The sequence below is a fragment of the Alternaria postmessia genome (assembly GCF_024291825.1).
Source record: "Alternaria postmessia strain BMP 2775 chromosome Unknown scaffold_94, whole genome shotgun sequence".
In the NCBI taxonomy this organism is placed as follows: domain Eukaryota; kingdom Fungi; phylum Ascomycota; class Dothideomycetes; order Pleosporales; family Pleosporaceae; genus Alternaria; species Alternaria postmessia.
Window position 1 is genome coordinate 16,972 of NW_026260167.1, and position 26,870 is coordinate 43,841.

General features: G+C 51.4%; 9 protein-coding genes across 9 annotated transcripts; 4 read left to right on the forward strand and 5 right to left on the reverse strand.

Moving 5' to 3' along the window:
- Positions 1-254: 254 nt before the first annotated feature.
- Positions 255-2,697, forward strand: J4E82_009548 (uncharacterized protein; the record flags this gene model as incomplete). Its single annotated transcript, XM_051735771.1, has 3 exons — positions 255-426; positions 518-685; positions 731-2,697. 3 exons carry the CDS (start codon positions 255-257, stop codon positions 2,695-2,697), a joined length of 2,307 nt encoding a protein of 768 aa, XP_051584441.1.
- Positions 2,698-4,744: 2,047 nt separating this feature from the next.
- J4E82_009549 (uncharacterized protein) lies at positions 4,745-5,512 on the reverse strand (the record flags this gene model as incomplete). Its single annotated transcript, XM_051735772.1, has 1 exon — positions 4,745-5,512. One exon carries the CDS (start codon positions 5,510-5,512, stop codon positions 4,745-4,747), a length of 768 nt encoding a protein of 255 aa, XP_051584442.1.
- Positions 5,513-5,910: 398 nt separating this feature from the next.
- J4E82_009550 (uncharacterized protein) lies at positions 5,911-6,379 on the reverse strand (the record flags this gene model as incomplete). Its single annotated transcript, XM_051735773.1, has 2 exons — positions 5,911-6,237; positions 6,299-6,379. The coding sequence occupies 2 exons, from the start codon at positions 6,377-6,379 to the stop codon at positions 5,911-5,913; spliced, it is 408 nt and encodes a 135-aa protein (XP_051584443.1).
- Positions 6,380-6,702: 323 nt separating this feature from the next.
- On the reverse strand, positions 6,703-7,138 carry J4E82_009551 (uncharacterized protein; the record flags this gene model as incomplete). Its single annotated transcript, XM_051735774.1, has 3 exons — positions 6,703-6,794; positions 6,850-6,956; positions 7,056-7,138. The coding sequence occupies 3 exons, from the start codon at positions 7,136-7,138 to the stop codon at positions 6,703-6,705; spliced, it is 282 nt and encodes a 93-aa protein (XP_051584444.1).
- A 292-nt stretch (positions 7,139-7,430) lies between these two features.
- On the forward strand, positions 7,431-8,053 carry J4E82_009552 (uncharacterized protein; the record flags this gene model as incomplete). Its single annotated transcript, XM_051735775.1, has 2 exons — positions 7,431-7,588; positions 7,729-8,053. The coding sequence occupies 2 exons, from the start codon at positions 7,431-7,433 to the stop codon at positions 8,051-8,053; spliced, it is 483 nt and encodes a 160-aa protein (XP_051584445.1).
- A 3,282-nt stretch (positions 8,054-11,335) lies between these two features.
- J4E82_009553 (uncharacterized protein) lies at positions 11,336-14,388 on the reverse strand (the record flags this gene model as incomplete). The annotated part of the gene is made up of 2 exons (XM_051735776.1): positions 11,336-14,182; positions 14,269-14,388. 2 exons carry the CDS (start codon positions 14,386-14,388, stop codon positions 11,336-11,338), a joined length of 2,967 nt encoding a protein of 988 aa, XP_051584446.1.
- A 955-nt stretch (positions 14,389-15,343) lies between these two features.
- J4E82_009554 (uncharacterized protein) lies at positions 15,344-16,241 on the forward strand (the record flags this gene model as incomplete). Its single annotated transcript, XM_051735777.1, has 2 exons — positions 15,344-15,959; positions 16,015-16,241. The coding sequence occupies 2 exons, from the start codon at positions 15,344-15,346 to the stop codon at positions 16,239-16,241; spliced, it is 843 nt and encodes a 280-aa protein (XP_051584447.1).
- A 1,765-nt stretch (positions 16,242-18,006) lies between these two features.
- J4E82_009555 (uncharacterized protein) lies at positions 18,007-20,531 on the reverse strand (the record flags this gene model as incomplete). The annotated part of the gene is made up of 2 exons (XM_051735778.1): positions 18,007-19,208; positions 19,256-20,531. The coding sequence occupies 2 exons, from the start codon at positions 20,529-20,531 to the stop codon at positions 18,007-18,009; spliced, it is 2,478 nt and encodes an 825-aa protein (XP_051584448.1).
- A 4,363-nt stretch (positions 20,532-24,894) lies between these two features.
- J4E82_009556 (uncharacterized protein) lies at positions 24,895-26,336 on the forward strand (the record flags this gene model as incomplete). The annotated part of the gene is made up of 2 exons (XM_051735779.1): positions 24,895-24,900; positions 25,047-26,336. The coding sequence occupies 2 exons, from the start codon at positions 24,895-24,897 to the stop codon at positions 26,334-26,336; spliced, it is 1,296 nt and encodes a 431-aa protein (XP_051584449.1).
- Between the last annotated feature and the right edge of the window lie 534 nt (positions 26,337-26,870).

A 26,870-nucleotide genomic window follows, 5' to 3' on the forward strand; every position in this document is an offset into this window, starting at 1 on the left:
TGAAGGATGATGCTGCGGCCGTACCCCACGCGTGCCCAGGTGATTCGCGAACCCGATAAGTACGGCGCTAGCGAGTAGCCGCGCATCTCCCCAGCTTCTTCTCCACTTTAGATAGTGTCTCTCTCTTGCTTATCTGCAAAACCCCCGATGATTCTACTCGTTTTTGCTTAGCAGGCCACCTTCTTCTTGCATATGAGATCACCAGTTGCCAGCGAGCTCGCCCAGGGAACCAACGCTCGCACCAGTCGCGGCAGATGGCTGAGGCTATCGCTGTTCCGTCACCCTCGTTCGTGCTAAATCCCCCGGAATCCGCTCCGATCGACATTAAACCCACTAGAAAGACGGCGTCTGCTTCGTGTCCAGCACCCAAGAAGGCTTCCGATACTGCTGGCGTTACTAAGAGGAAGCAGTCCAAGAGCCGTAATGGTATGCTCGCGCTCTGTCGACTCTTGCCGTCTACACGATACCCATGACTTGAGGCACTTCCGCTAAGCATTGTACTAACGTGTCTGTACAGGATGCGTTACCTGCAAAGCAAAGCGCCTGAAGTGTGACGAGAAGAAACCAACATGCGAGCAGTGTGCCAGGCGCGCAGTGACCTGCGGTGGCTACAAGAAAGACTTCAAATGGAGACCGTTTGAGGAGCCAAGCAGCTCAAACAAAGCACCTCTCAAGTCGCGCCAAGGTCAGTTCGTCGGCCACGATTTGAAAACACATCTGACAAGTCCAGGCTCAGGTCCCCAAGTACCGACGACGTCTATGCCCTCGCAATTTCAAGGCCACTCCAACTTCCAAGACCATCAATATGCCTTCACTGGCACACCGCACAACGCGTACTATCCGCCACGTCAACATCCGTACCCCTTCATGCATGGCCCACCTATACAGACATCCTTCTCACAGCCCTCATTTGTACCCACTGAGAACCTCTTCGCCGTCTCAGCAGCCTCACCCTTTATCGTCCCTCCTATGTCCATATCGCCTGCAGGTTCATATGCGCCGGGATCATTCGGGTCACAAAGCGTCTTGGGGGCCGAGAGCACGACCACTGTGCAAACAAAGGCCAACACCGAGTCAAGTGCATCTCCTGGCCAATCGCCTGGACTTCTAGACCTTCTCGAACCAGGAACTGATCTTAACGAACCACCAGAGGAGTATTCCTCTTTCGTGTCTCAACATGAGGCCTTTTACCAGCCCACAGGCCTAACACCCCCAGCTTCAATGGAGGAAGACGGGATTGAAGAACTAGTGCGCGACAGTAACGGATACCTTGCAAATTTTGTCACACGATTACCATCTCCCTCACCATCGAGCTCTTCAGGATCTTCTTCGAATTCTCCCGATTTCAAGATACCTGCCCAGGTACAATTATCTCTCACATCAGCGGAATCAATTACACGACGTTACGACAGAGATACTTGTGGTGTACTCTCAGTGAAAGATGGACCCACGGAAAACCCATGGCGAACTCTTATCTGGCCTCTCACACGAGACTGCCCAGCACTCTACCATGCGATCGCATCCATGACCTCCTTTCACCAGTCGAAAGATATGCCCACCTTGCGTATTCAAGGCATCGATCATATGCGAAATGCTGTACATGCACTAGCTGCTGGCCTCCAAAATATGCGTGTTGATGCAGCTATCTCTACCACACTAGTACTGGCTTTTGCCGAATCATGGGATCAACATATCAGCACAGGCATAAACCACATCAAGGGGGCCAAGATTTTGATCAACCAAGCCCTCGTGCAACATCGCCACAAGCCAAAACATGGCGAGGAATGGACGCGGCTGAAGTTCCTGTGCAACACCTGGATTTACATGGACGTCCTTGCCCGCTTAACGTCCGCTGATGACGACGATGCATACGATGTAGACACTATACAGGAAAGTATATATGCTACTGGCGAGACAGAAACTACGCTTGACCCTTTGATGGGCTGTGCGCATACACTTTTCCCGATTATTGGCCGGGTAGCAAACCTGGTCAGAAAAGTACGGAAGTCTGACAGCAATGGGCCTACTATTATATCACAAGCAGTACAGTTGAAATCTCAGCTCGAAGAGTGGACTCCCCCTTCTTTCATCGAAGATCCCGAAGACGAGACGACAAGCCCACATGACACGATCAAAACTGCACTAGCTTACCGAAATGCCACACTACTTTACCTCCATCAAGCTGTACCGGAAATTCCATCGGAGTCGCCTAGTGTGCTCGCAAAGAGAGTGCTTTGCGATCTGGCCACCGTGCACCCGCGCTCCCGTTCAATCATCGTTCATATTTACCCACTGATGTCCGCTGGCTGCGAGGCAGTTGAGCCGGACGAGCGCGAATGGGTCACAGAGCGCTGGCGCCTGATGTCCTCAAGAATGAAACTTGGAATTATAGAACGATGCTTGGAAGTCACAAAAGAGGTCTGGAGCCGACGAGACGCCCGCGCATCAGAGCGTGTGTTACACCTAAATGATATGCGCAGCCATAGTTTCTCGCCGGACGTTGCTTTGGAACACGAGGACGGCGTCTTTTCTAGTGACTTCGACGGGAACGGCGACTTCTGTTGCCAAGAGACATCGGACTGGAAATCGGCGTTGCCTAATGATACGGAGAACCTAGACGGGATTGTTACGGTCAAGGATCGCCTTCATTGGCTGAGTGTCATGAAAGAATGGCAGTGGGAGATCCTGCTCGGATGAACATCAGCCAGGCTCGTGCTTACTCACTGCCACGTCCACTGTCTCTTCACGCAGTATCACAAGGAGCGACCTTTCTTTCGGGTCAACGAGTCAGTAATTTTTGGTACGACTGTATCATGATTCACGCCCGTGTTTCACAGCGTTTCACAACTGCTGGCTTGAGCACACGCGTCCGCATTTTGGAGTTGCATTCATTTCGCTTTGCCCCTTGGGGAGTTTGCATCACGATACAAGGAAGTTTCGTTCAGCATTTTCCAAGGCTAGGAGGAGCTTATTGAAAAATCGCCCAAGAAAGCGCGGTTCAGGGTATTCTGCCTTGAGGCCGATTGTAATGTTGGAGCTTACCGGCTCGTCTCAGCATATTGCTGCAACCATATCGACCTTATTTTAATCGGTCCCCGTTCGCACGAATACTATGCCATCCAATTTGATTGGCCACAATGAAAACTTTTGTCCATCCCGAAAACTCAAGGACCGCTCTTCATTTCAGAATTTCCTTAATCGGCTGACCGGTATGACGCGATCATTCAAGTACACATGTGCCACATGGGCCCCAGTGTTAACGTGCCGGCGCGATATACACTACATTCCCATCTCGAGATGGGTTACGTCTTTGTAGACAATCCGGAATGAACACACGCTCTTGTATACTACAGTGGCGGCGCCAGACAGGCGCAGGCTGTCAGAACGCAGCCACTGACTGCAGTACTCGCTGTCAAGAACAGCCAACCGTGACACGGCGTCACAGCGCTACGGAACGCATGATCCGTGCTCCAAGGGTCGATCATAAAGTGTGGAGACATATCATAGGCAGCCAGATTCGACCTATCACATTCATCATAAAATGCCTGTCAAGCGTTGCACACCACGTAGTCGTCATTCAGGTCAGCCTCTTACCCAACATAGGCTAGCAAGCTGCAGATATCCGACGTGCAACATGAATCTGCATGAGCAACAGAGCTGTTATGCCCCCGGGATCATATTGAACGTACATACGCAGCAAGGGCCGAGTCCTGTGGCATATTACAGTAGTAGCAATGCATATTAGGGACGCCTCGCACAATCGGACGTTTGACAAGTCCCGGTATTCTCGCTTAGATGCCCCGAGCACCAAGCGCCAGGCTGCAGGTGCGACAGAAGGCCGGACTGCAGATACCGCATCGCGTTATCGTAAAAAGAAACAGTCTTGGAAGCGCCAGATCATTCAGCCACGATCGTGTATGAACATAAACAACTGTACGCTAAATGTGGTTCTGGGCATTCCAAACGAGCCAAACTAAATCCCTCAGTCACACTGTCAAGTCAGGCTTACGCGTCATTCCTCAACTTTTCGTGACGACTCAAGAAGACAAATCTCCAGCAGGTACCCGCCTTCTGTTCTAACTCTTCCTTTGCGCAGGACACCCTGCAGAGCTCAAAGAACTCGTACACCATCTCAGTAACGATTCGACTTAGTACGTAATTCACGGGAATCTGCATAATTGAATTTATCAGATATGCAGGTACATTCTTTCCTAGATTTTCTCAGGCCAGACATGGACTATGATACATCAAAGACAGGCGCCTGACAGCCCACTGTATGTACCACGGAACACCAGTACTCAACAAGCATCAACCACGTTCACCACGCTACTGTCATCGTCGAAAGACTCAACGGATGCACAGACGTGTTTGATCCAGGGGCACTATTGGTGGCGTATTGCGCCGGAGAAAGACAATCTCAACCACGATACACGCCTTCTCACCTGATGTGATCGACACATTGGTGGCGTCTTCGCCTCACGTTTCACCTTGAATACTGATCTCATAGAGCTTGCATTGCGAACTGTACCAGACTATTGTCGAGGGTGTGACTGTGAGTGTACTACAGATATTGCAGCCTGGAAAAGTGGAATAGAACTGAAGTTGGACGAGCACTTATAATGGTCTTATTATCTGAAGAAGGCAGATGAATAAATCTTCTGAGATATATCATAGTGATTGCTAGGATGTAATCTAATGTGCGATTGTTTTCTCCTACTACGCCGTCATCTTGCGTTGTCTGTCTCTAATGCTCAGTACCAACTTGAGGCTTTGTCTCAATCGCCTTGACCTTGGAATTAGCAAGTGTGATTGTCTGCACCCAGTTTCGACCCAATTCATCCGCAGCGGCCAACCGCTCCTTGAGTCTGGCGATGCGCTTGTCAGACTTGGACTGACGGCAGCGCAAGAACTCGATTGTTTTATCCTTTGCGTGAAGCTTAGTCCAGTGTATAAGAACGAAATCGTTGGATCCTTGCTGGCTCTGTTGCTGCTCGCCCTCAACTATCATGGGATGTTGCTTCTGCTGATTCTTCAACTTCGTCCACGTGGCTTCACGTTTAGCAGCCGCTTCATGTGCTTCTTCAAGTTGCTTCGACAGATCCCCAAGCTGAAGCTCAAGGGTCTGGATTGTTTCATTGCTAGCGTCGTCGTTGCGGCGAATACACTCCTTGAGCTCCTTCTGAATCCCCTTTAGATCACCGATCTCGCTATCCCTATCAATGAGTGCTTCCTCTAAGTCGGCGATCTCGCTTTCCTTGGCTGCGAGCGTTTCGGAGGTTTGCTGGAAGAGGTTCTGGTTGAGCTCAGATTGTTGAGTCAGCTCTCCATTACGCCTTTGTAGATGAGCATTGTCCTGAGCTAGTTGATCATTCTCCTGTGAGAGGGACGCGAATGAGGGAGTGATAGAAGGGGCGGTCGATGCCGATGACAAAGCCACTACGGAGTCGTTGCGGCGAAGCATCTTGTCGAAGAAACTCAGCTGCTGAGGCTTAGGAGTGAATTCAGCGGACATGCTGTTAGGTTTTAGGGTAATTGCGGTATGAGACGTTGGGCTACTGATCGTCAAGCACCGGCATATGAGGTACTTTGGAGGATACAGTAAACTCTGAATCAAGTGCCTGATTCTAGCATTCTGGAATGTATATGTCGCTCAATAGGATAAATCTTATAAGTATCATGCCTAAAATGTGTGTAGTAACAATGTGGAGCATTGTCCGTCCACCAGCTTAGTAACGTAAGACATTGTCATGCACTAGAATCAAGAAGATGTTCAATTGCGGTAGAGGAAATGATGTGGTTCTAGGCCCAAAGGCCGTTGCCGAAGAGGAACGCCTATCAACGGACCAAAGACAGACAAGAGAGAGGAAAGAGGGCAGAGAAGACAACTACACGACACGACCCAAAACCTCTTCAAACCTCCTTGAAAATCCCACTCCACTTCTCCTCCCCAACGCGAAGAACCACCACCTTGTCTGGCACGATATGCGTCTGAACGAAGACGCACTCCGCCCTGTCCTGGAGGACCGCCAGCTGCGTCTCCACATCCCCCTCCAACGCGCAGACTTCCGTCTCCAGGTGCTCGATCTTGGCGGCCGCAGCCTCTCCCTCTTTCACCAGGGCGGTGTTGCGCTCCTCCAGGGCGGCGTTGCGCTCCTCCAGGGCCTTGACGCAGTCCTGGTACTGCTTCTCGATGCGCGCGAGCACATCTGCTGCTGGGCCAGACGAGACAGCGGGGTGCTATACAAGATAGTATGTCAGTGCTGACCTGGAAGTGACAGAGATGCTTGGAGGTACTCACGTGAGTATGGACGAGGATGTCCAGGAGCGCGGCATCGACATCGTAGTCGGGGTTTGGCTGGAATGGGGCTGAGTAAGACATTGTTAGATGTGTAGTCTTTGAACTTGTTATTTGTGCAAGTTTGAGGCAGAGGTTCGACTGTCGTAGAAGGTATGTGAGGTATCGCGAGGACGGAGAAACAGCAATAGAACAGGAGGTTGAGACGCTTATATGATAGGTATGAAGATGGGACGAGATCGGTGAATGGTGAAATGTCACTTCAGGTGAAAGGGGATATCTTCGAGGATGTTCAGTTTGGGCTCTACCGAAGCTACTGTGCTACGCTCTCTCGAGCTGGATGCATGCCCTTGCTTCTTCACCTGCGGCTCTTGTCTTATTCACTTATTCTCTTTCTGCTTATATACTCATGCGCCCTTTTGTACAAGGTCCGCGACTTGTTGTTCGATGCTCTTGTCGTCCAGACCCTTTAGCGACAGCTTCCTCTCCTTTCCAAAGTCTATTTCAGATTATTAGCATTGTTTCTCCTGTGTCTTTCCTTAGGTGTGACGCACCGAATCGCGCATATACGGTGGGCTGGGTGCCGTTGGCTTCGCGGATCATGATGGGAATGGATGGGTTGGCCTTCTTCATGGCGGGGTAGCTTCGTGTAAGGAAGTTCCTGTATATTCCATCAGCCCAGCTCGTTTGGTCCTCCTTCTTCTGCTCTTCTGCGTTGCTCTGCGCATCGTGTTGCGCTCCTCACTTGGGTGTCGCATACCTTGTGGCGGCGCTGTGCTCGCTAGTCTGGCAGAACAAGAACCTCAGCTCCTTGAGGCCATTTCCGAATGCTTTTGACGCCATTGTAAGGACCGTTAATGTGGTGTGGGGGTATCAATCGGTGTCTGTCGTCACCCGCGCTGCAGCGACATTCAATGTTCGTCGGAAGCTGCCAGGAACACGCCTTACCTGTTTCGGCCTGGCCAACCGGAGCAACCCCATCGTAGTTCCGGATTTATCATTCACCAAGGCTTGAGCCCGACATCGCGACCGCACGCACACGACCATCGTCCCGGACTCAGCTGCACTCCGGACGCCTCAATTCCTCTTCTGCTCGGATCGCCAACTTGGAGAGTAAAGGACAAAGACCGCGATCATGTCGTTCCGCCCGGGCTCCCGCATCTTCAGCTCTTTCCGACCCTTCTTTCAACGCGCAAATGCCCGCCGACATGCCGGCACAGCTGCAGGCGCTGAGCCCGCTGGCTTCCAAAAGTTCTGGAACAGCCCTATCGGACCCAAGACTGTCCACTTCTGGTACGCTTCCTCGACATGACCTCTGTCTTCCTATGCGATGCGCTGCAGCTCCCCGCTTTGTCCGGAGCGCATCCGCAGCAGCAAACACACAAGTCCAAAACGGCCACTCTTGAGCTATGAAGTTGCTAACACTATCACAGGGCCCCAGTAATGAAATGGGGCATGGTCCTCGCCGGTGCCTCCGACTTCTCCCGCCCCGCTGAATCTCTCTCCTTCACCCAGAACTTCGCTCTCATGTGCACAGGCGCCATCTGGACACGATGGTGCTTCGTTATCCGCCCCAAGAACGTTGCCTTGGCTGCTGTCAACTTCCTCGTCTTCTGCGTCGGTGCTACACAGGTCGGCCGTATCTACGCCTACAACAAGTCTATCGAGGGCACTGAAGGTCAAGCCAAGGGCGAGATGAAGGATCTCAAGCACACTGCTGAGAAGGCTGAACAGAAGGCCGAGAAGGCTCTGAAGTAAATTTGGGACAAGGAAAGATAACGAGGTGGAGGTGAAAGGTGGGCTTGCAGCCGGAACGCTGATTGTTGAGCGTGGGCTGATTCGAGTACGGCAAGAGCTGGATGTACATCTATCATGGAATTGTGTCAAAGCATATATACCGGCGCGATATAGTGAATGGTACTTCTTCGCTTCAATCAGTAAAGAAGTTGAGCAATCAAGTTCTTTAGACCTCACAGACTTTGTGTACGCGATTTCCTACCTGACTTCATGTGCTGTCCCACATCCTCGCCACAAGTACCGACCTAACGACACAGAAACCTGGTACACGCAGCGTAGATTATGATGTATTCTAGTCATCAAGGTTCTTGGAGACATCATGAAGAGATATATTACGCTTTCATCATTGATTATGCAGGGAGGATCATATCTGCACTGTGCTACCAGACGAAGCAGTTCCTCGGACACTAGGCTTTCAAAGGATTAATGCCCATCTTCACCCATGAATTGGTTTGCATTTCCTACATCGATCTGCCTTCCAATTCCATACGCACGGATGCATATGCGCGCCTATCCTAAGCCAATACCTCATACTTCCATCTTCTCTGCCTCCTCGATAATATCCGAAGCCCTCTGCACTACAGAAAACAAAAGATTTGGGACCAAAAGGATGACCGCCTACTGGATGCAGACCCCTCCTCGTCACTACCGTTAACTTCGAGCGATTCGAGTCGTGCAAGAGCATCGTCGAGGTCAGCGGCGTGTTGCTGGAGAATTTCATCAGGCTCTCGGGATTCTAGCACGGAAGACGCCGTGACAGGGTCTGTAACAACTCCTCGTCCATGAATAGATCTAGCGAGAACAAGGGTATTGAGGAGCTCTGCAGCGCGAGGTTGGGGCACAACCTCTGGAATGCTGATGAGGTCTTCCAGAGACGGGCTCGGCTCCATAGGCTCGCGTCGTTTGCGTCTGAATCGTTGTCTAAATCTACATGTCTTCTTCTTCGGTATCAGACGTAGAGGCGATGGGCGTGGAGATGATGAACTTGGAGATGACGCGCGAGGAGATGTGGGACTTGGGGATGTTATACGAGGAGGAGATGTCGGATGTGGAGCGTCGGCGATCGGCTCGGGTACAGCAGTTGCTGGGAGCAGAGCAACTGTGTCATTCTCGTTGGTTGTGTCCGAAGCATTCATTGTCAATTGCTCGTCTTTCGGTAGACTCGATACGGTCATTCGAGCTGGTACCGTGTCGTCCTTTGTATCTGGTCCTGCGCTCTCGTATACGGTGACCGCATCACCGTCACTATCGTCGTTGATGGAAGAGCCCATATCTTGGGATGTCACCGTGATCCACGAGCGCAGTGAATCGTTGTCCGGGGTGCATAGATCGTCGTCTATGGGACAGCTCCACGAACTCCGCCTGGAATGGCCCTCTCCAGATTCATTGCATTCTTCTACCGTGCTCATAGCCGGTGAACCACGACCGCAGAACTTCAAAGTTGGCCGACCTCGGACCCTTGACAACTGGACCTTTTTTGCAGCATCCCATACAAGAGCCTTACGACAGCGAAAGCAATGTTCGACTTTACCTTGAAAGTTCCATTTGGTCACTTCGTCTCCGCAGAGGGGACAGATTCTGCGATCTATCCTTGTGTAGCAACAGTATATACGTTTATATTTCATTCGTCGTGATACTCTAGGCATGATGGGCGGGCGGATGGACGTATGGTTTATGGAACAGTGTATCTCTTCGTGAATGGGTAGGTGCGCCTCCGACTGCGGTGGCTACAAAGCGAACGTCGCGAGCGAATGCTTAGCAGTAACAGTGGTCGTTCCTGAACGCTAAGGCCGACTTTGAAGTGTAATGAATGCGCTGCGTCTTGTTAGCAAAGCCCTAGATCGCTGCCATGGTCTAATACCTCTGATAGTTGTAGAGATGAAAGTTGATACTGGCAGATGGTAGCGATGGTGCTGCAGTAATAGTGATATGGTGGAAGTCGAGTGGAACGTCGTTGTGTGAAATTTAACAGACAGACAAGAATCGGGGCCATCAGCATGGCAGCATGCACGTGCTATACATTCTTGGGAGTCGTGTTGGCAAGTGCTCCATGTCGTTTTGTCATATGTTCAAGGCAATCGCATCCGCTCTATCGTGTATCGTCATGGCACCGTCCGACTATTATTCCAACTCCACTTCTCTTTCTCGTGTGCGCAACGCCGAACTTCGGTTGCCGTCCTCTGGTTCTACGATGACCCAAAGACAAGTGGCGAGCCACTCATGATCATCGTAATCCAGAGAATATCTCAACAGGGTCATATTCGTCTAATGAGAGACATCGCGAACCCATGATGACCCCTCCCCGCTCTTCCCCTTCCTTTTTGACGACTCCCATTAGGTACAAACCTTGATACATTCGGTACAGCAATCTCCACAACAGTCCCCACAACTACTACAACAATCGCCCAAGCAATCTCCCATACTGGCAAAACAAGCAATGATGGCTTCGATGCACCAAGGTCCTGCTAATGTGCAGTCGAGCCGCTGAATACATCGTGTACAGCAGTCTTTTGGTTCATTATGCTCAGTTGTGAACTCTTCCGTATTGGCTTCGACTGGGGCGTAATTCATCTTGGATGGAATTGGTGAGATTGGCTCAGGGTTTGGGTGAATTTGGTAGTCGGTGGTAGGTGCTAAACGAGACCCCCTGTAGGATGGATGATGTAAGAACAGATGAGCTTGTAAGGGAGAAACAATGATGTATGCTGATAAGCAACGGAATCGCGACCGATCTAGATGAATTTGACACGTCGTAGAGTCTTTGTTCACCGCGTTACGAGTGGGATGCACGACATTTAATTTTCGACTCGCGAAGTTCAAACGCGCTTCGCGTGAGGCCACCCACGGACACACAGCCACCACATCGGCTAGTGGCACGTGGCTGCGCGCGCCGATCGAATGAACAGCCTGAAAAACCACACAGCCTCTGCGCGCGATGATTGCATCAGAACTCGGGGTTTGCGCTTTGATCGTCATGGCTCGTTGTGATAGGCCTTAAGGGTAGGCATATGCTATTCCTGTCTCGCGCGATCCTCAAACAGGTGTGGGATTGGTAACGCAGAATGCTCGATGTAAATTAAAAGTAGTATTCATTCACGATTTGGGTATCTTGTATATGCGCCCGCAGTACTCGCCAGTAGCAAAACTAAACCACATCTCTCCACACGGGAGGAAATGTAACAATTTGTGAAAAGTGACAAAATCTTCCGGCGTTGACAGATCTGAGCATATCATTGTGGTTCTCTACACCCGGATTACGATGTTGATACCCAAGCCTCTAGCTTCTCGAATGGAGCAACCCAAACAAGTGCGTCCTACATTGCTCACGATCGCGTGCAGGCCCTTCTCCGCACACCAGGCTCGTGCGAGCAACTGAAGATCTGATGAAGTCCGAGCATCAAGTACGAGCACGGATTTCTTACTATTCTTGATCATCTCTTCTGTTTCGCTGTCGTTGCTTCGTGAAAGATCGAGCAAACGCTCCGTAGACTTGGACGTGTGAAGCTCGAATGGCAGCAGGAAGTCAGGATCAAGGATATCAGTGACTGGTACCATCTTGTAGGTATATGACTTATGCAGAGGATGCGCGTTCATGGGCTTGCTGTTTGTTGCGAGCGTTTCGGCTTCTGGTCCAGTAGGTGGCTCGTACATGCGCTTCGGTGTAATATCTGCAGCGTCTGGAGGATGGGATAGGAGTGGCTCGAAGCCATGGCTGTTGCGGCGTGATAATGTCACGCTGTGTTTTGAAGAAGATCGCGAAATATTTCCGGTAACCGAACGTCTCATGACCTTGGGGCGATGAGTCAACGACGGAGGTGCAGATGCTGCAGTGGTACAGGGGAAAGAAGTGATAAATTGGACATCGTATGCCAGAGTGAGAGTGTGGCTCACTACTCCAGAGACAAAAGTCATCGACGGAGCATGGATATCGCTGTCAGTTGGTGGCCCTGTCAAGCTGTCACCATCGATGAGGTCCGTATTGATTGGAACCAGTTCCCACTGCAAGAAGGCGATGGAAGAAGTCGGAGACGAGTCAAGATCTTGAGGGAGCACAAAGTCCTCCGATTTTGTTGAAGTCAGAGCACCAACAGGCACAGTAGCTGACTCTTGAGCGACTACGTCCAAGCCATCTCTTACTCGCAAGCGGTTTTCGTGAGGAAGGACTTCGCTGTGAATCGAGTACCAACGCTCGCTGGGGCTGTCGGGTACCTTTGGACATGAGATCCAGCCCATGCACTCCGTGGAGCCTTTGACACAGGCTAGGATACGCCCCACGACAGAAGTTTTGCTCCAGAATGTTCTCTCACCAAAGGTAAACCCACCGTACAGATTTGCCGATTCTCCCAGGTTGGCAATAGCAGTGCTGTCATTCTCAAGCAGTGTCGATACGAGGAAGTGTGAGATCGCTTCTCCGGGAAGGATAAGACCAGTTAGATATGACCGACTGAGCCATCCTCCAATGTTAAAGTTGGAATTGGCATAGTTCTCGGGGACTGTAGAGATGGGGGACAGTGGCATGCGCAATGCGCGAGAGTTGTTGCGGTTCAGGGCAGGCTTCCCAACATGGCCAAAGTAACTGTCTAGCTGATGACCAGAGGCGAGTGGTGTTTGCAACGGCGTTCCGTACACGCTGATACCAGACGGAGTGGACGAGTCAGGCAATCTTCCACTGGGTGATGATGGTGTGGCGTCCTCCGCCTTGTCTTGCTCACCAAGCTTCCGGGCCAGATCTGTCGAGACTGCGTCAATGTTGGGCCACTGAAGTGTCTTGGCGAAGTGAAGCAGCCCAGAAAGTTGCTGGGATTGATGTTGTGGAAGTACGACAAGGTCTGACTGCGGTATCTCTACGTGGGCGCCTTGACCTAGCAGCGACAGCAGTCCGCGCAATTTGGGTTTCGGTGAAACTGGTGCATCGCTGCCCCTCATGATGACAATGTTGTCGAGAAACCTCCGCGCTAGAACCAAATCCCAATCAACTTTTTTCGTCTTGATTTTGAGAAATCCTTCGATGTCCTTTGCGTCAATCTGAAGCCGGACCTGGGCGTCGGCCGCATCGGCATTGGTGAAGGCATCTAGTCGGAGCAAGAGCTCACATGCCAAGGTGATTTGCAGCAACAGAATCTCCCGCTCCGTCCACATTGGCTGAGTTTCGTGTTCGGATGTTGGCTCAGGCTCACTCCACAATAATTGCCCAAGTCTTATCCTCCACTCGACGAGACTGAAGTCATACCAGACACCCTTCAGCCCCAAGACCCTGAGCAGGGCAACGATTTGCGTCTGCAACCCAGTGGGGTCATCCGTAGAGTCATCGTAACCCGGTGGCGTAAGGAACTTGGTGAACAGATTTGCGTAGAGATCTCCAGCGCTCTGGTTGTTCAGAATGGTCATGGGCTCGGGACTATCTTGGAAGGCTTCGTACATGTCCTGAAATTCTATCAAGCGGTCGTATATTAAGCTCAATTCGACCGGACGGATACCCAGACGCTCAGGAGATGTTTGCAGTGCTTCCTTGTTCTTGACTGACTCGAAAGAGTCCTTGCTTGATTGAGATTGTTCCAATTCATTGGCGAGAGTGTCAGACTTGGGCAACTCGAGGAAATGTGAGAAGCCAATAGTGCCCGGTTCGACACCCTGAGCACTAAGCATGCTTGGTATTTCCACCACATCTACTCGATATCCGTTGTACTGTTTCGAAGTGTCTGGTAGCGGCCGGGTCTTGGACGGATGCTCGTGTAGGGTCGCAGCTGAAAAGGCAGGCTCGACTAGAGGCACTGTGTCGGTTGCTTCTTTTGGAGCAGTGTCAATGTTCCAAGGGTAGGAGACTGTTGGTATGTAGCGGCTGTCTGTCTTTGTGACACCAAACTGAGGAGCTCCGGCGAAGAGGGTACGGAGCTGGCCTTCAGTGAGGGGTTCGACCTTGTCTTCCATGGTTTCTTGCGGCGGTGTTGGGACGCGATCCTGCTCTGCCTCTTGGACAGGAGACATGGTGCTGCCATGGTCGACTGGGCTGCTCGATTGCTCTTGAGTTTCTACATGGTGTGTTTGCTCGGGCGGGGACTGTGGGGTCGGCTTGTCTTGCTTGGGCGGTATCTGTGATAACAAGTTTGCGATTAGCTTCCTCATGATCAGGCTGGAAGGGCAAGGACGGCAGTAGAGGGAAAGAGCGATGGACGTACGGGTGCAGCTACTTGGTCGTGTCGCTGTGATTGCTTTTGCTTCCAGGACCTGAAGAACTTCAAGACCCTCTGTCTCTTGCTGCCCTTCCTCAGCAGCGTTCCCGCATTCTCGTCAACCATGTCGTGGTGCAGTCTTCGCAGCATCCTGGCGGCCTGCAGCAAGGCAGGGTAGGCGAGGCATGCCGACGGACATTATAAGGGGATAAGGGGACATCAACAAAGCTCAGCAGGCTGGGCGCGACACACGGCTGCACACATGCACACAAGCACGTCAAACATGGCAGATATCCCTGCATGACAGGCGCGCGAGTCTCGATGGTTGGTACGAGGTTGCAGCTGGTCCCTGTCCCGCATCAGTCAGGGCGATCAGCTGGAATGACGTCCAGCGTATCGCGCCGACCTGCATGGGGCCAGCCCACCTGCACCACTCCTAGCTGCAGCCGCAAGCTCGTCAGGCCAAACCTTTCTTCTCCCAATCACGCCACACAGTCTACACGACAACCAAGGCAGCGTCCAAAAGTCAAAACAACGCGTTTGCACTATATCACCAACGCCCTCTAGAGGCCGTTGCCTATGACGCTATACCGGTCCGCTCGCCTCCAGGTTCCAAGTCTATGAACTGGCCCGTGCCAAGCTTCTAGAACGTGGAACCGGGTCGCTCATTTCCGCACGCCTAATCTTATCGCCTATCCAAGCAACAACACCGCGTACCGTCCACGTCGGCACCTCGAGTCTTCTATGCGAATTGATCCCGTCAACTATCTAGTATGTACTGCCTTGCTCTGTCTTTGTGCGAGTTATGGAAATGTACCTCTACTGCCCAATCATTAATTTTATGCAAGAATGTCTCCACACGTCTCTATTTGATTGCTCAGACAATACCAGTCCCTGAGACTATCGTCTTGCCAATCATGGCATCTATGCCTTGACCCCGCATGTTGCAGTGGTTACACAACACCACTTCACCGTTCACCAGTCCCGCACTAGTGCAAGCAATGGATTGTTGTCGCTTAACATCACTTTCCATGATACCACAAATGCGAGACCCTGTTTGAGCAGCACCCTCAACTTCAAGATGGGTTTCCTCGATGACGCGCGAAGTGTGGCCGAGAAGTCCGGGCGAGAAGCGACGCAACATGTTGGGTTCGCTGCGGGCGAGACATGGAAGTACGGTAGCGTTCTGGGTCAAGAGGTAGCAGAGCGAGCGGCTCCAGTCGCCGCAGACGCCAGGAAGACTTTGGAAACTCTCAGCAAAGAAGTGAGCAGGCGCGCTGCTCCCGTTGCCAACAGTGCCTCGAAGCAAGCGACTTCATTCGTCCAATCCACCTTCAACAACGCCAATCAACGTCTACCTCAACTCATTGATGAGAAGCTGCACAAAGACTTCGACTGGAAGTTCATCGAGGATTTTGGAGAAGACATGGCGAAGCAGTTAGCCAGCACAGCAGACGATTTCTGGCAGAAGATGAACAGTGGTGATACCGGCCAGATCAGTTTACCCGAGATTCATTTCACCCAGGAAGACTTCTCAGGATTCAGTGAGAGGCTCAAAGAATGGATCCTCTTCAATCTTGAGCTGTTCATTGCCTTGGTGGCTTGTATCGTGTCTATCGTCTTGGTCCCTGCCATCGCCGCCGGCATACCCACAATGCTCGCGCTCGTGGGCTTTGGACCTATTGGTATTGTTGAGGGTACGTATCGGTCCCCTACACCTATCTCCCGATGAATTTCTGATGTTTAATCTAGGCTCTTTGGCCGCTGGATACCAGGCTAGCGTTGGACCCATCGCTAAAGGTAGCGCTTTCGCTATCCTAACTAGTGCCGGAATGGGTGGGTATGGGCTTGGGATTGTCCAAGCAATCGCCATAGGCCCAAGTTGCATAACCGCGATCGGAACGTGCGGTATCGCAGCCGTAGCGTTCTTGAAGGCGGTGAAGGAAGACGAGCAGTGTCAGAAAGAGAAGACGGAGTAAGTGGCGATGTCAAAAGATCTAACAAGATCAAGAACGAAGACCTGTTCAGCATGCAGCTCTGGAATTCGTCTCAGGACGATGGAAGTAATGGTCCTCAACCGGCAAAATAATCATTATACATCCCCAACTAAGCGTATCTTGTCCCAACTACTTTGTTTGTGCCATCCAATTCTACATCAGCTCTGCTTCCATCGTGAAGCTCGTACACCTAAATGAAAGTCAGTTTCGCGTTCCATATCAGAATCCCACATTGACATCTCCACTTACCGGTTCCTGATGCTGCATCTCAGCTACTGCATATACGTTCCCATTGTCCTTCTTATCGTCCTGTTTCTCAACGCTTTCCGGCCGCTTATCTTCGAGGTCAATTTTGTTTCGATTCCGCCTCCTTCGGATCAACATAGCCGCGATCAGACCCAAGAAAACCGCTGCGCCAACGCCAACACCCACTCCAACGCCGACATTGCGCCCTGTGTGCGACGTCTCCTTCTTGCTTGATTCATCTCCTTCGGTTTGGCCAGACTGGTCTGTCGCCGCAGACGTCGATGCAGATGGCGATGCAGACGTCGGCGTTGATTCCGCACCCGTAGAAGCAACCGTAATAGCACCCGTGTAACTCGGCCCTATTGATGCACCTGAAGAAGCCGGTGCCGATGCCGCACCGGAAGAGCTCGCCTCTGTATCTTCCCCAAGTCGTTTTGGAATCCTGATTTTCTTCGTCTTCGACGAGCCAGTAGTAGATATAGTCGAAGAACTACAACACTCGTTGCTATCTCCACAACACCAAAATTCCGATGTAGGCGTCCCGTCACAAGGCGTCATCTGCGCACTGTCATTCGCAAGATCGCCATCTTTGCAAACATTTATGCATCCTTCCCAGTTCTCGTTCGCACAATTCACCCTGTAGAAATGTGTCCATTCTGGCACTTCTTGTCCTTGTACACTGCTAAAGCCTCTGTTTTGACAAAGCCCGTTCGGCAGGCATTCATCCGCCGTAGGGCCATTTTTAACGTCGCCTCCTGGTGGATTGACCCATCCAGACTGGCAGCATGTATAGTAGAGCGGGTCGTCAATCGATGAGGCACAGCGCGATGTTCCAGAGTCGAGGTGCTCGGTACCGTTTGGGAGGTAGCAGGTTGCTAAGCTGGACGGGAGCGTGGTTAGGAGGAGAAAAAGTGGTAAAGATATAGACGGTTGCGAAAGCATCGTGGGTATCGTGATAGGCGTTATAGTGGTTACGTTTGGTGTTCTCACGACGGATGAAAGCAAGATGGGAGGGACGCGATAAAGACAAGCGACTCCGACGCTTGAAAAACGCCTAAGATCCTACCTACATGTAATCGTGTTTGAGACGACTCAACCTTGCACGTGTGGATAATCCCTTCATTAGCGTTGGGGACAGTGGGCTGTGTTCTCCATTTTACAATTGGCTACACGATTCAGGAGTGGCTGAACATCGTGGTTTAGGCATCCCGCAATGTCCGCACGTCCCCTTGAGGTAATTTACAGCCGATCCTACGGCTCCAACCGTTTTTTCCGGTGGATGACCAGGCACCCAGGTTAACAATTGCATGTAATTCGGAAAGTGTATGCAAAAGAAAAAGATACATAAAAAGACTATAAACTACATATCATAGGAAAATTGAACGAAGGGATGGGTATCTCGCGCTAAGGTAACGAAGGACAGAAAACATGCTACGTCGCCTACGAAAGGAAAGTGCCAGTTTTTGGTAAAGGATTTGCGATCTCCAAACACATGCCAAGCTCAGGCCTGCCGACTGAGCAAGAACTCGACCGCCCGATCGACCCTCAATCCGTCGCCAAGATCAGTTAATCTTAGCGCTTCTCTCGCCTGGTCGGCTGTGAACCCCATTTCCACGATGCGATATATCGCTTTGTCGGCCGTATTCTCATGACTTCGGGATCCAAAAATGTGGTGCTGCTGTTCGTGTTGTTGGAGGGCCACGCTTCTGGAGCTGAAGCTTCCAGAGGACTGACTGCCTTGACGCATGTGGCGCTCGCTGTAAGGCAATGACATGGGATGAGGTCGGAACGCGGGGTGAGGCGGGCCGGGCGGTTCTGAAAGAGGATGGTGGAGTGGGTCTTCAAGAATAGAAGGCATTGAGGTGCCCGTGCTGTAGCGATACCAGTCACGGTTACTTGGCACCGTTGTGGGTGACGGTGTTGGTAGAAGCGGTTGAGCAAACATACGACGGGGTGGAGAGCCCACGCTTGATACACTGCCCATGGTGTACAAATCACGGTTACTCTGTACCGTTGATGCTGAAGGGGATGGGAGAAGAGGCTGCGCTACTGTCCGGCGTGGCGGCAACGGTGGTTGTTCTTCAATGGATGGTAGATCAGAAGTTACACTACGTCGATCATGGTTACTAGGTACTGTTGAGGGTGGAGGTGTTGGAAGCAGCGGCTGAGCAACAACTCGACGAGGCGGTGAGGACGTTCTGCTGGACGTTGACCTGGAAGCGGGAAGAGGTACAGATGTTGCCACTTCCTCTGCAGAAGCTGATCTCAGGGCTGGAACATGCGTGATGATCTCATTCCCTGGGCCTTGGGGTGGAGGCGGCGGTCGTGTCAAATTTCGAATGACAGTATCCCACTCTGACATGGGCCTTTCCTGGGACATACGAATCATTGGCCGAGGCTCACCACTCTTCTTACGATGCTGCAGATCGTGTATGTGTTTCTGAATACGAATCTTGGACTGCTGGCGCTGTACATCGCGGATAGATATTTTGGCGTACTTGTGCGCGATCTTGTCTTCATACACGCGTCGGGCTGCTTCTTTGAGGAAGTGTTGTCGGGTACCATCAAGCACAGGGGGCTTCCAGTTCACCCATCCTTTCTCAGCTGCAATAGTGAAGGCTCTTGGATCCGAGGGGTGATATGGGCCAGTGAGCCTAACGACAGTGTCCAGGCCGAAGGTAAGAAGATAATAGATCCACTCGTCTGGTTTGGTTAGCAAGTTTCGTGGTACGTTGGAGGGATAGACGAACTAAGCATCATCTCTTCGCCATCAATATCGCCACCTCGAATATCAGTGTTGTCGTAGATGCCAGCTTGTCGAGCCTGAACAGTGCGCCCCTCGAAATTCTGAAGCAGAACCGAGAGGCAGGTCCATAGTTCCATCATGTCAAAGAGTTGTTCGGCGGCCAAACCACCTACATTCCCTTGCCCAAAGCACTCCGGTGCACCGACCATTGTGTCGCTCATGAAATCTGTGCTCATGATGCTGAAGGTGCAGGTCGCCTGGTGCACTAGCATACCGCCATTGAGCCAGTCCGTCTGGGCAACGATATCCTCCTCACGTCCTTTTCCTGAGCCAAATATCTTGCAGAACGTCCAGATACGCCACAAAGCGTCATCAACCCTGGCCGACTCGGCTGGACATGCACTCACGAGCGCAGCCGATATTTCCGGTCGAACGAAAGACTGACACTTCTCTAAGATCTCTGATTTGATGGCACGTATGACTTGGATGTCTTGCTTCTGAAGCTTGAGATATGACGCGGGGTTGTATTCCTCTTCAGGTCGTGTCGTCTCCAGGTCTTCTGCATGTAGATGGTCGTGTCCGGGAAAGGCAATTTCCCTGAACTCCCAGGCTGGCGGCGACATCTTCCGCAGGGTAGACTTGATGAGGTCGAGTTCATGGCGTTTGAACACACGATAGAAGCCTTGGTTAACAAGAGCCGCGGCAAAAAGATCATTGAAGTGGTCCAGGTGTTGGAAAATACTGAGTATAACCTTCTCAGCTCCAGCAGGCGTAATAGTCGGCTGGGCGTCGTGCGTTGCAACAGGAGGCGAAGAGAATACTAGATCCACACTTGATCTCTTAAACTGCGGAATCATAAGGGTCAATGCTGTGCTCGATCGGGAGCACTGTTGCATCATCTGCGAAGCGATGTGGTTATGTGGCAGGCAGTCAACTCCGATTGTCTTCCTGGCAGCCGATTGTCGCCTGCTGGATTTGCGAGGGACGACTGGAGGTGGAGTGTCAGGTAGTACGACATCGACCGGATCTATCCGGGGCTGGCTCTCAGTATCAATCAACTCCCCGCCCTCAGCTGGAAGTTCATGTACGCCCTCCCGGAAAGGGTTGCCTTCTGCAAGGGGCCTCCGATCTTGGAGACATGTCCGAGGATCGCTATTACTACCAAAAGAAGAAGCCAATTGAGCGTGCAGGTCGCACTCAGCCTCACTGAGCGTAGGGCTAGATGCACGTGGAGGTGTTGGAAATGCTCCAGATGCGAAGGAGATCGCTTCGTTGACCATGGTCATGCCCGCGTCCGCGGCAGAATTCTCCCGCGGACCGCTCCGTTTGGAGGACTTTCGGCTCAATCTTGGCTTGCGCTGTGTAACATGTAGGGCACAAGTCGGTTGAAAGAGGAGGTCCTCCTCGCTGGAACATCGATGGATGTATGCACGAGGTGGCACCGTCGGTGGAGCATGACACTTGTCCCCTACTGAATTCGTTGTGGTCCTAAAGGAAGAATACAACGATCCTCCAGGCACTATAGTCTGGCCACTTGGAAGATACACTGAGTGTTGTAATGCCTTTTCCTGCTTGGGAGAAATATCGTTCTCTATGCTGGTCTCTGAAGAGCGATTGCTATGCAGCGATGAGGCATCGCTCTCTTGTGATTCATTATTCGAGCTACTCGATTCGAAGCTGCTCTTGGGATGCTCTGGAATGTGGCGCTCTGATCTTGGTATGCACTGCGTTTGCGACTGCGCAAGTGGAGATACGATAGAATCCCGCATACGATTGTGGCTTGCTGATGGTGGCGATACTTCGTGGTTGCCTCCAAGCTCGATGGGGGATGAGTCGAAGAATGGAAGAGCGGGAAGTGGTTTTCCACAAGGGATTACTACTTGTATCTTAGGCTTTGGGCTCGGGTGCTTCTCCCTGCTTGGATTGTTTCTCGTGTGGCTGACGGGGGAGCTGCGATTCTTTCTTCGCCATTGGATCTTCCCGTGTTTGTAAGTTCCAATCGCACCTGTAAGCGATGCGTGGCTCGATATCGACGTTTTCTCTGCCGTAGGACTGGCTCCCGTCCCTGCATCTAGCGAAGGATTGCGCTTCCTCTTTCTGCACGGCTTACGCCAGATAGATGCTGATCTTGAAGGGGTTGGTACAGTAGAGCCGGCTGATAATGGTGAGTTGCTATCATCTGCAGACAGCGGAACTTGCATTGCTGTGTCTTGCTGACGAATGTGGAGACCCGCTTCATCTTCCGTGCTCGCTGGAACAGCCCGCAAAATGGTGGCTGACTTCTTCGCGTTTCTCTTTAGTAAACCTGACATTCTTTTCCGTTCAGCAGACGAGGTGCTTCAATCAAAGAAAGGTAGGAGCATGTAAGCTGTCGCACTTCAGCTATTCGATTAATGACGTAGCAGGCTGCAGTAATTAGTTATGAGGATGCGTTGAGGTCGCTGGGGATGAGTAGTTTTGTAAGGGATCCCCCATCGGAGCCGCGACTGCATAGACAAGTCGGTCACGATTGCAGGGCATGGACAGTATATCGTCCGAGGCCAAGATAGCCATGGCCTAAGGTGCTACTTGACGCCAGAGAGCCCCATGAATAGCCCGGCCGTGGCGTTCCGGACAGAGGATGCATGCAGTGCCCTGCGAAAGCTGAGCTGAGTGAGATGGAGGCCGACTCCGTATGGGCGGCCATGGAAGCATGGGTCAACGCTCGGAGTGTCCAATGACGCACGATCGCTAAACATGCCTGCCTGACGGTTGCGAGACGTACGTTATCACAAGGATTCGTTGTTGTGAGGCATAGTTAGTTTCGGGGTGCAATCAGAGACATTCAAGGTTGTTGTGGTTGTCGGACCCCGCTGGGTGCGAGGACCGATTGAGTCGGATTGACGCTGGGGGCCGTGCTATTTGCGGCACGACCTGCTTGCTCAGCCATCTGCCGCGCTATTTCGGGGGCCATCGCGTCGGGATTCACGATGTCCGCCTGAGACTACTCTGTACGCACTGCGCCTTACTGAGGCATACCTATATGAAGAATATCCAAACCCCACGGCGCAGTGCATCTTTCCCGGACTCGTTTCAAGTTCCCAATCCTAATGCCCCTGATCCCAGCACTGATGGCGCTCCAAGGCTGTCTAGTCCCAACCATGACGTCGCTGAGTTCCACTTCATACAACTGTGTTGGTCTTACTAGGGTAACTGTTGTTGGCTACACGACATTCACACGGCCAAAGAGAAATAATCAGGCGTGTCTGGGGACACCCGGCCCCATCATGTACGGCACGTTCATACGGACGTGAGCAACCGCATGGCGCAGAGATATACTCTCCGACTCAGACGGACTTCGCAACTTTCTTTCAAATATCCCGATTGATCGTCGTTCGGCACATACAGTATCTGAGGGGCCTATATGTGTGATTACGTTGCCTAGCCTTGGTTGCGGTAACAGCCGTGGACGACGGTTTCGGCCCGCATGATCAGTTTCCTCGACTCTCATAACACAGTCATCATTTTCGTCCGGAGGCTCGAAGATACCACATTCAGAGATTTGCATGCAATACGACGCTCTGCATTGGTAATTTGCTCCTTGGCTACAAAACAGTGAGCGATTGTCAGAAGCCTTCTGCCGCCAACAATAGAGACTGGGGAAGAACACTCTTGCTAATCAGTGAAGGAATCTCGCGTTAACTAAAGATATCTGTAATCAGACATAAGACAAGCTCAGCACTCTATGCATTCCAAAGCAGCACTGAAAGAAACCCTCTGTACCCAGCGCTAGTAACAAGCAGCAGACACGACCTGCTAACTATTGATCTCTTTGCGATGTAAGGTTGTTCTATTGCTTCTTGCGCGCCTTAGCGATACCGTTACTGTGAAGCATTGCGAGTCCACCAAAACAGCATTCTCGCACGGCAAGCTGGTGATGCCAAACTTTGCACCAAGCAATGGCGATCGACAATCCTGAAGTACACCGATAGTTCTACATCCTCCAAGATTTTCACTAATCAGAGACATTCACAGCGGATCGCTCAAGCAGGTGAAAAAAACAGCTAATACACGTAGCCCTCCGGAGCGGTATCTCACTAACCTACCAGAATTGCGGGCGAAACCAAAGTCATCAATCGGACTGGGCGAAGCCAACTACACCATGAGCAACAGAAGCATATAGGTAACACTGTCAATGTTGCTTTCTCTTTGACCCACACACTGATATCAGCTGGCCGAATGGTCTAAACGCGCGCCTGAGAGCCCTCCATCATCATCAGCCTCCCTAGCTTGCGACCTGTTCGACGCACCGATCCCGATCCCCAGTTCAAAACTAGGCTGCAAACACGGACTCTTCGATACTGAATAATATCTCCAGTCACACTGTGCATCGTGTCAAAAGTTTCCAAGAGCTGTCCGCCCGAGCTGCAGAACCGCGCACGGAGTTCCTTTGAGCTTACCTTGCTGGCAACAAAGGTACCCATCCTGTGTATCCAGACATGCGAGCGTAAAGAGTCAGACAAATACAGAGAAATCGGCAGTGTGCAGACTAGCATCGACCAAGCAAGGTGATTGTGATGCGGAAGCTGTACTCTGAATCTCGGTTGTTCCAATGGAGTATGGGTTATATGCTCTTATTCAGAGTCAAAATGGTTCTTCCACATCGCTTGACTAGAAGTCCAGTATCCAACCATTTAGTCAGGAATGCGTCGCTTGCGAGTCAATTTAGACGCATCGCTCTCCAATACACGTGGTGGCTGTTGTGGTGGTAGGTGCTAAGCAGTCTAGAACTCACGCTAGGTACGATGGCGCCATGGTGACTAGCTTTTCAAGGCTGAACAACGGCCACATCACCCCTTAATGTCTCGTTCTTGTGCTCACAAAGCTCGTATAGGTACTGCAAGAGGGACATTTCCAACGTTCTTATCCTTCGTGGTTCTCCTGGCCGAGGCTATCTACCTAGGTACTTACGAAAAAGACGTGGCGCAACCATCAGCAATCCTTGCTGTATATCTTCCGAACAACAGGTCTACGGGTCGATCCCCTGATGTATACTGTGTCAGTAATTTCGGTTCAGCCGATGCTTCTTACTAGATCCAGACCCCTGGAGAGACCTTACCTGACCGTTATGGGACAAGCAGGCCCAAATAGTACAAAAAGCATTTCATACCGCCGTCAATTTCCTTAGCTTCTCGTCTACCCCAGTATTTGCACAACCCATGCAACAGCCTCATGATTGATATAAGGAAGGGCTATCACCAGCTTCGGTGCGGTGAGCTTAGTCCGACTTCATACATTTGCTTAGTCCTTCCTTTAGAAGTCTGTCGTTTCAGTTGCAGTCATGTTGTCCCTTCCGGTGCTCATCGTAACATCTCTACTTGCCAGCATCGTAGATGCTCAACGTGTATCGACGAACGGCCGTTGCGGCGCAAGCTTTGGCCTCACCTGTGCTGGGTCAAGTTTTGGGTCCTGTTGCTCATCGCAGTCGTGGTGGTAAGTTCGCTGCTGTATACCGTATGTATTCCTCCCCCACGCTAACAAGCATAAGCGGCACGACACCAGATCATTGTAATACTGGATGTCAAGCAAATTACGGACAGTGTAAGACACCGACAACTGCTCCTACAACGAAGGTTTCAGAGGATGGACGCTGTGGTCCACAACATGGAGGTCAAACCTGCGCGGGTTCGCGCTTCGGTGATTGCTGCTCGCAGTATAGGTAAGAGTGGCTGTGCCGAACCAACCAAAACAATCTAATGGGCTGCAATAGCTACTGTGGAAGTACAAACTCATACTGCGCCGCCACTACTTGCCAGAAAGGTTTTGGCTCATGTAACGGTGCCTCGTCCTCCTCTGCCACTGGGTCAACCTTGACCTCCGTCGTCGTACCTCCGCGATCATCTTCCGCCGTAGTTGGTACTTCTTCTTGCTCTGCGGTTACTGTGACCGCATCTCAGTCTGCTATCACGGTTTCTGGTGCTATCACTACAGTTACGCTGCCTGGTGACAAGGTTACCACAACGATCACGATTCCAGGAGAGGGAGAAGTCACCACGGTTACGGTTCCCGGAGAAAAGACAACGGTGACCCTTCCTCCGTCGACCTCAACGCTCACAGTTCCTGGTGCTGGGGAAGTCATCACCATCACTGTACCTGGGGATGAAAAGACGTCTACACTGACCGTTCCCGGAGAAGGAGAAGTCATCACCGTTACGATACCTGGAGCACCATCAACTGCAACAGTATCTGTGACAATTGCGGGCGAAGACAAGACCTCAACTCTCACGATTCCAGGTGCTGGAGAAATCACAACCGTCACAATTCCTGGAGATGCTGCGACTGTCACACTTCCTGCCGCGACTGTAACAGTACCAACCACGCTCCCTGGCGAAGAGACAACATCTACCCTCACAATTCCTGGTCCGGGAGAAATCACTACGGTCACAGTACCCGGCGAAGCCTCGACCGTCACAGTTCCAACGACAGTAACCCTACCTGGAGAGGATTCTACTGTCACGCTTCCCGTCACTCTCTCAGCTGAGACCGTCACCCTCTCTGGCGACCTAGCAACGACTACTGAAACGGCTCCCGCTTCGACAGTCACCGTCACAGCAACTGCCACGTCCACTGCTGGTGCTGGTTCATGTTCTCCAAGTGCCAATGCCGTTGTCAACGGCGATTTTGAGACTCCTCTATCTGGCACATGGAGTGTCCTCACTGTCGACAATGCGATCGTGGAACGAGTGAGCCTTCCAGGGAGCTCGTTCGTTGTTCGATCAAGGGTCAACGCCGGAAACAACAATCTGCCGCAACGCCTTGTCCAGGCCATCACTCTGTGCCCTGGAACTACTTATCAAGTGGGTTTCCAGGCGCGACGCGTAACAAGTAGCGGTACTATTTCTGCAGTGGCCTATGTCAACGATGTTGCTCTAGCTGGTGGTGTGGTCGCGGCCACTTCTTTCACCTCTGTTGCAACTATCAATGGTGGGTATTTCAGTACCACTGCCAGTACCGCTATCCTGAGGATCGAGTTTACCTATTCAGGTTCATCTGGTGTAGCGAAGGAGGTCCAGGTTGACAATGTAGCGATTACTCCGGCTTCGTAGGGTGACCGCGAGAAAGAGGAAGGTCAATTAATTTTTGATACACATCCTCCTTTTATTGATGAAATTTTTTGCCTTTCACTTGTTTCCTGTCGAGCATACTTACATGAACAACAATTAACGTCTTACCCTCCACTCTTCTACCCACTCTCTCCTTCATCCTATCTTCTATCAGACTGCAGACTACATAACGTTAACAGTCTGTCCACTCCACTCTTGAACTCTAATGTAACATCTACAGTCATCGACGAGGAAATGACTTAACTAACACGGTGGTATTTGCTCGTAATTCTCATAGTCTAGAGAATGATTTGAGTAGGTTGTGGAAAGGTTCTAGAAAGCCTTCTCGAGTCCACCCACCGCTGCATCTTGGTTGTATTAAAGAAGCATGTACTAAATGCCGTTGTTCAAATCACATCAGTAAGTTCAGCCAAAGATGACCTCGATAAACAACGCCGTTCTAGCGCCTTGATAAAAGAATGAAAAGAATGGGTTTAGTACTCCAGGCTTTCAAATTAGTACTGGTCTCTTCATCGT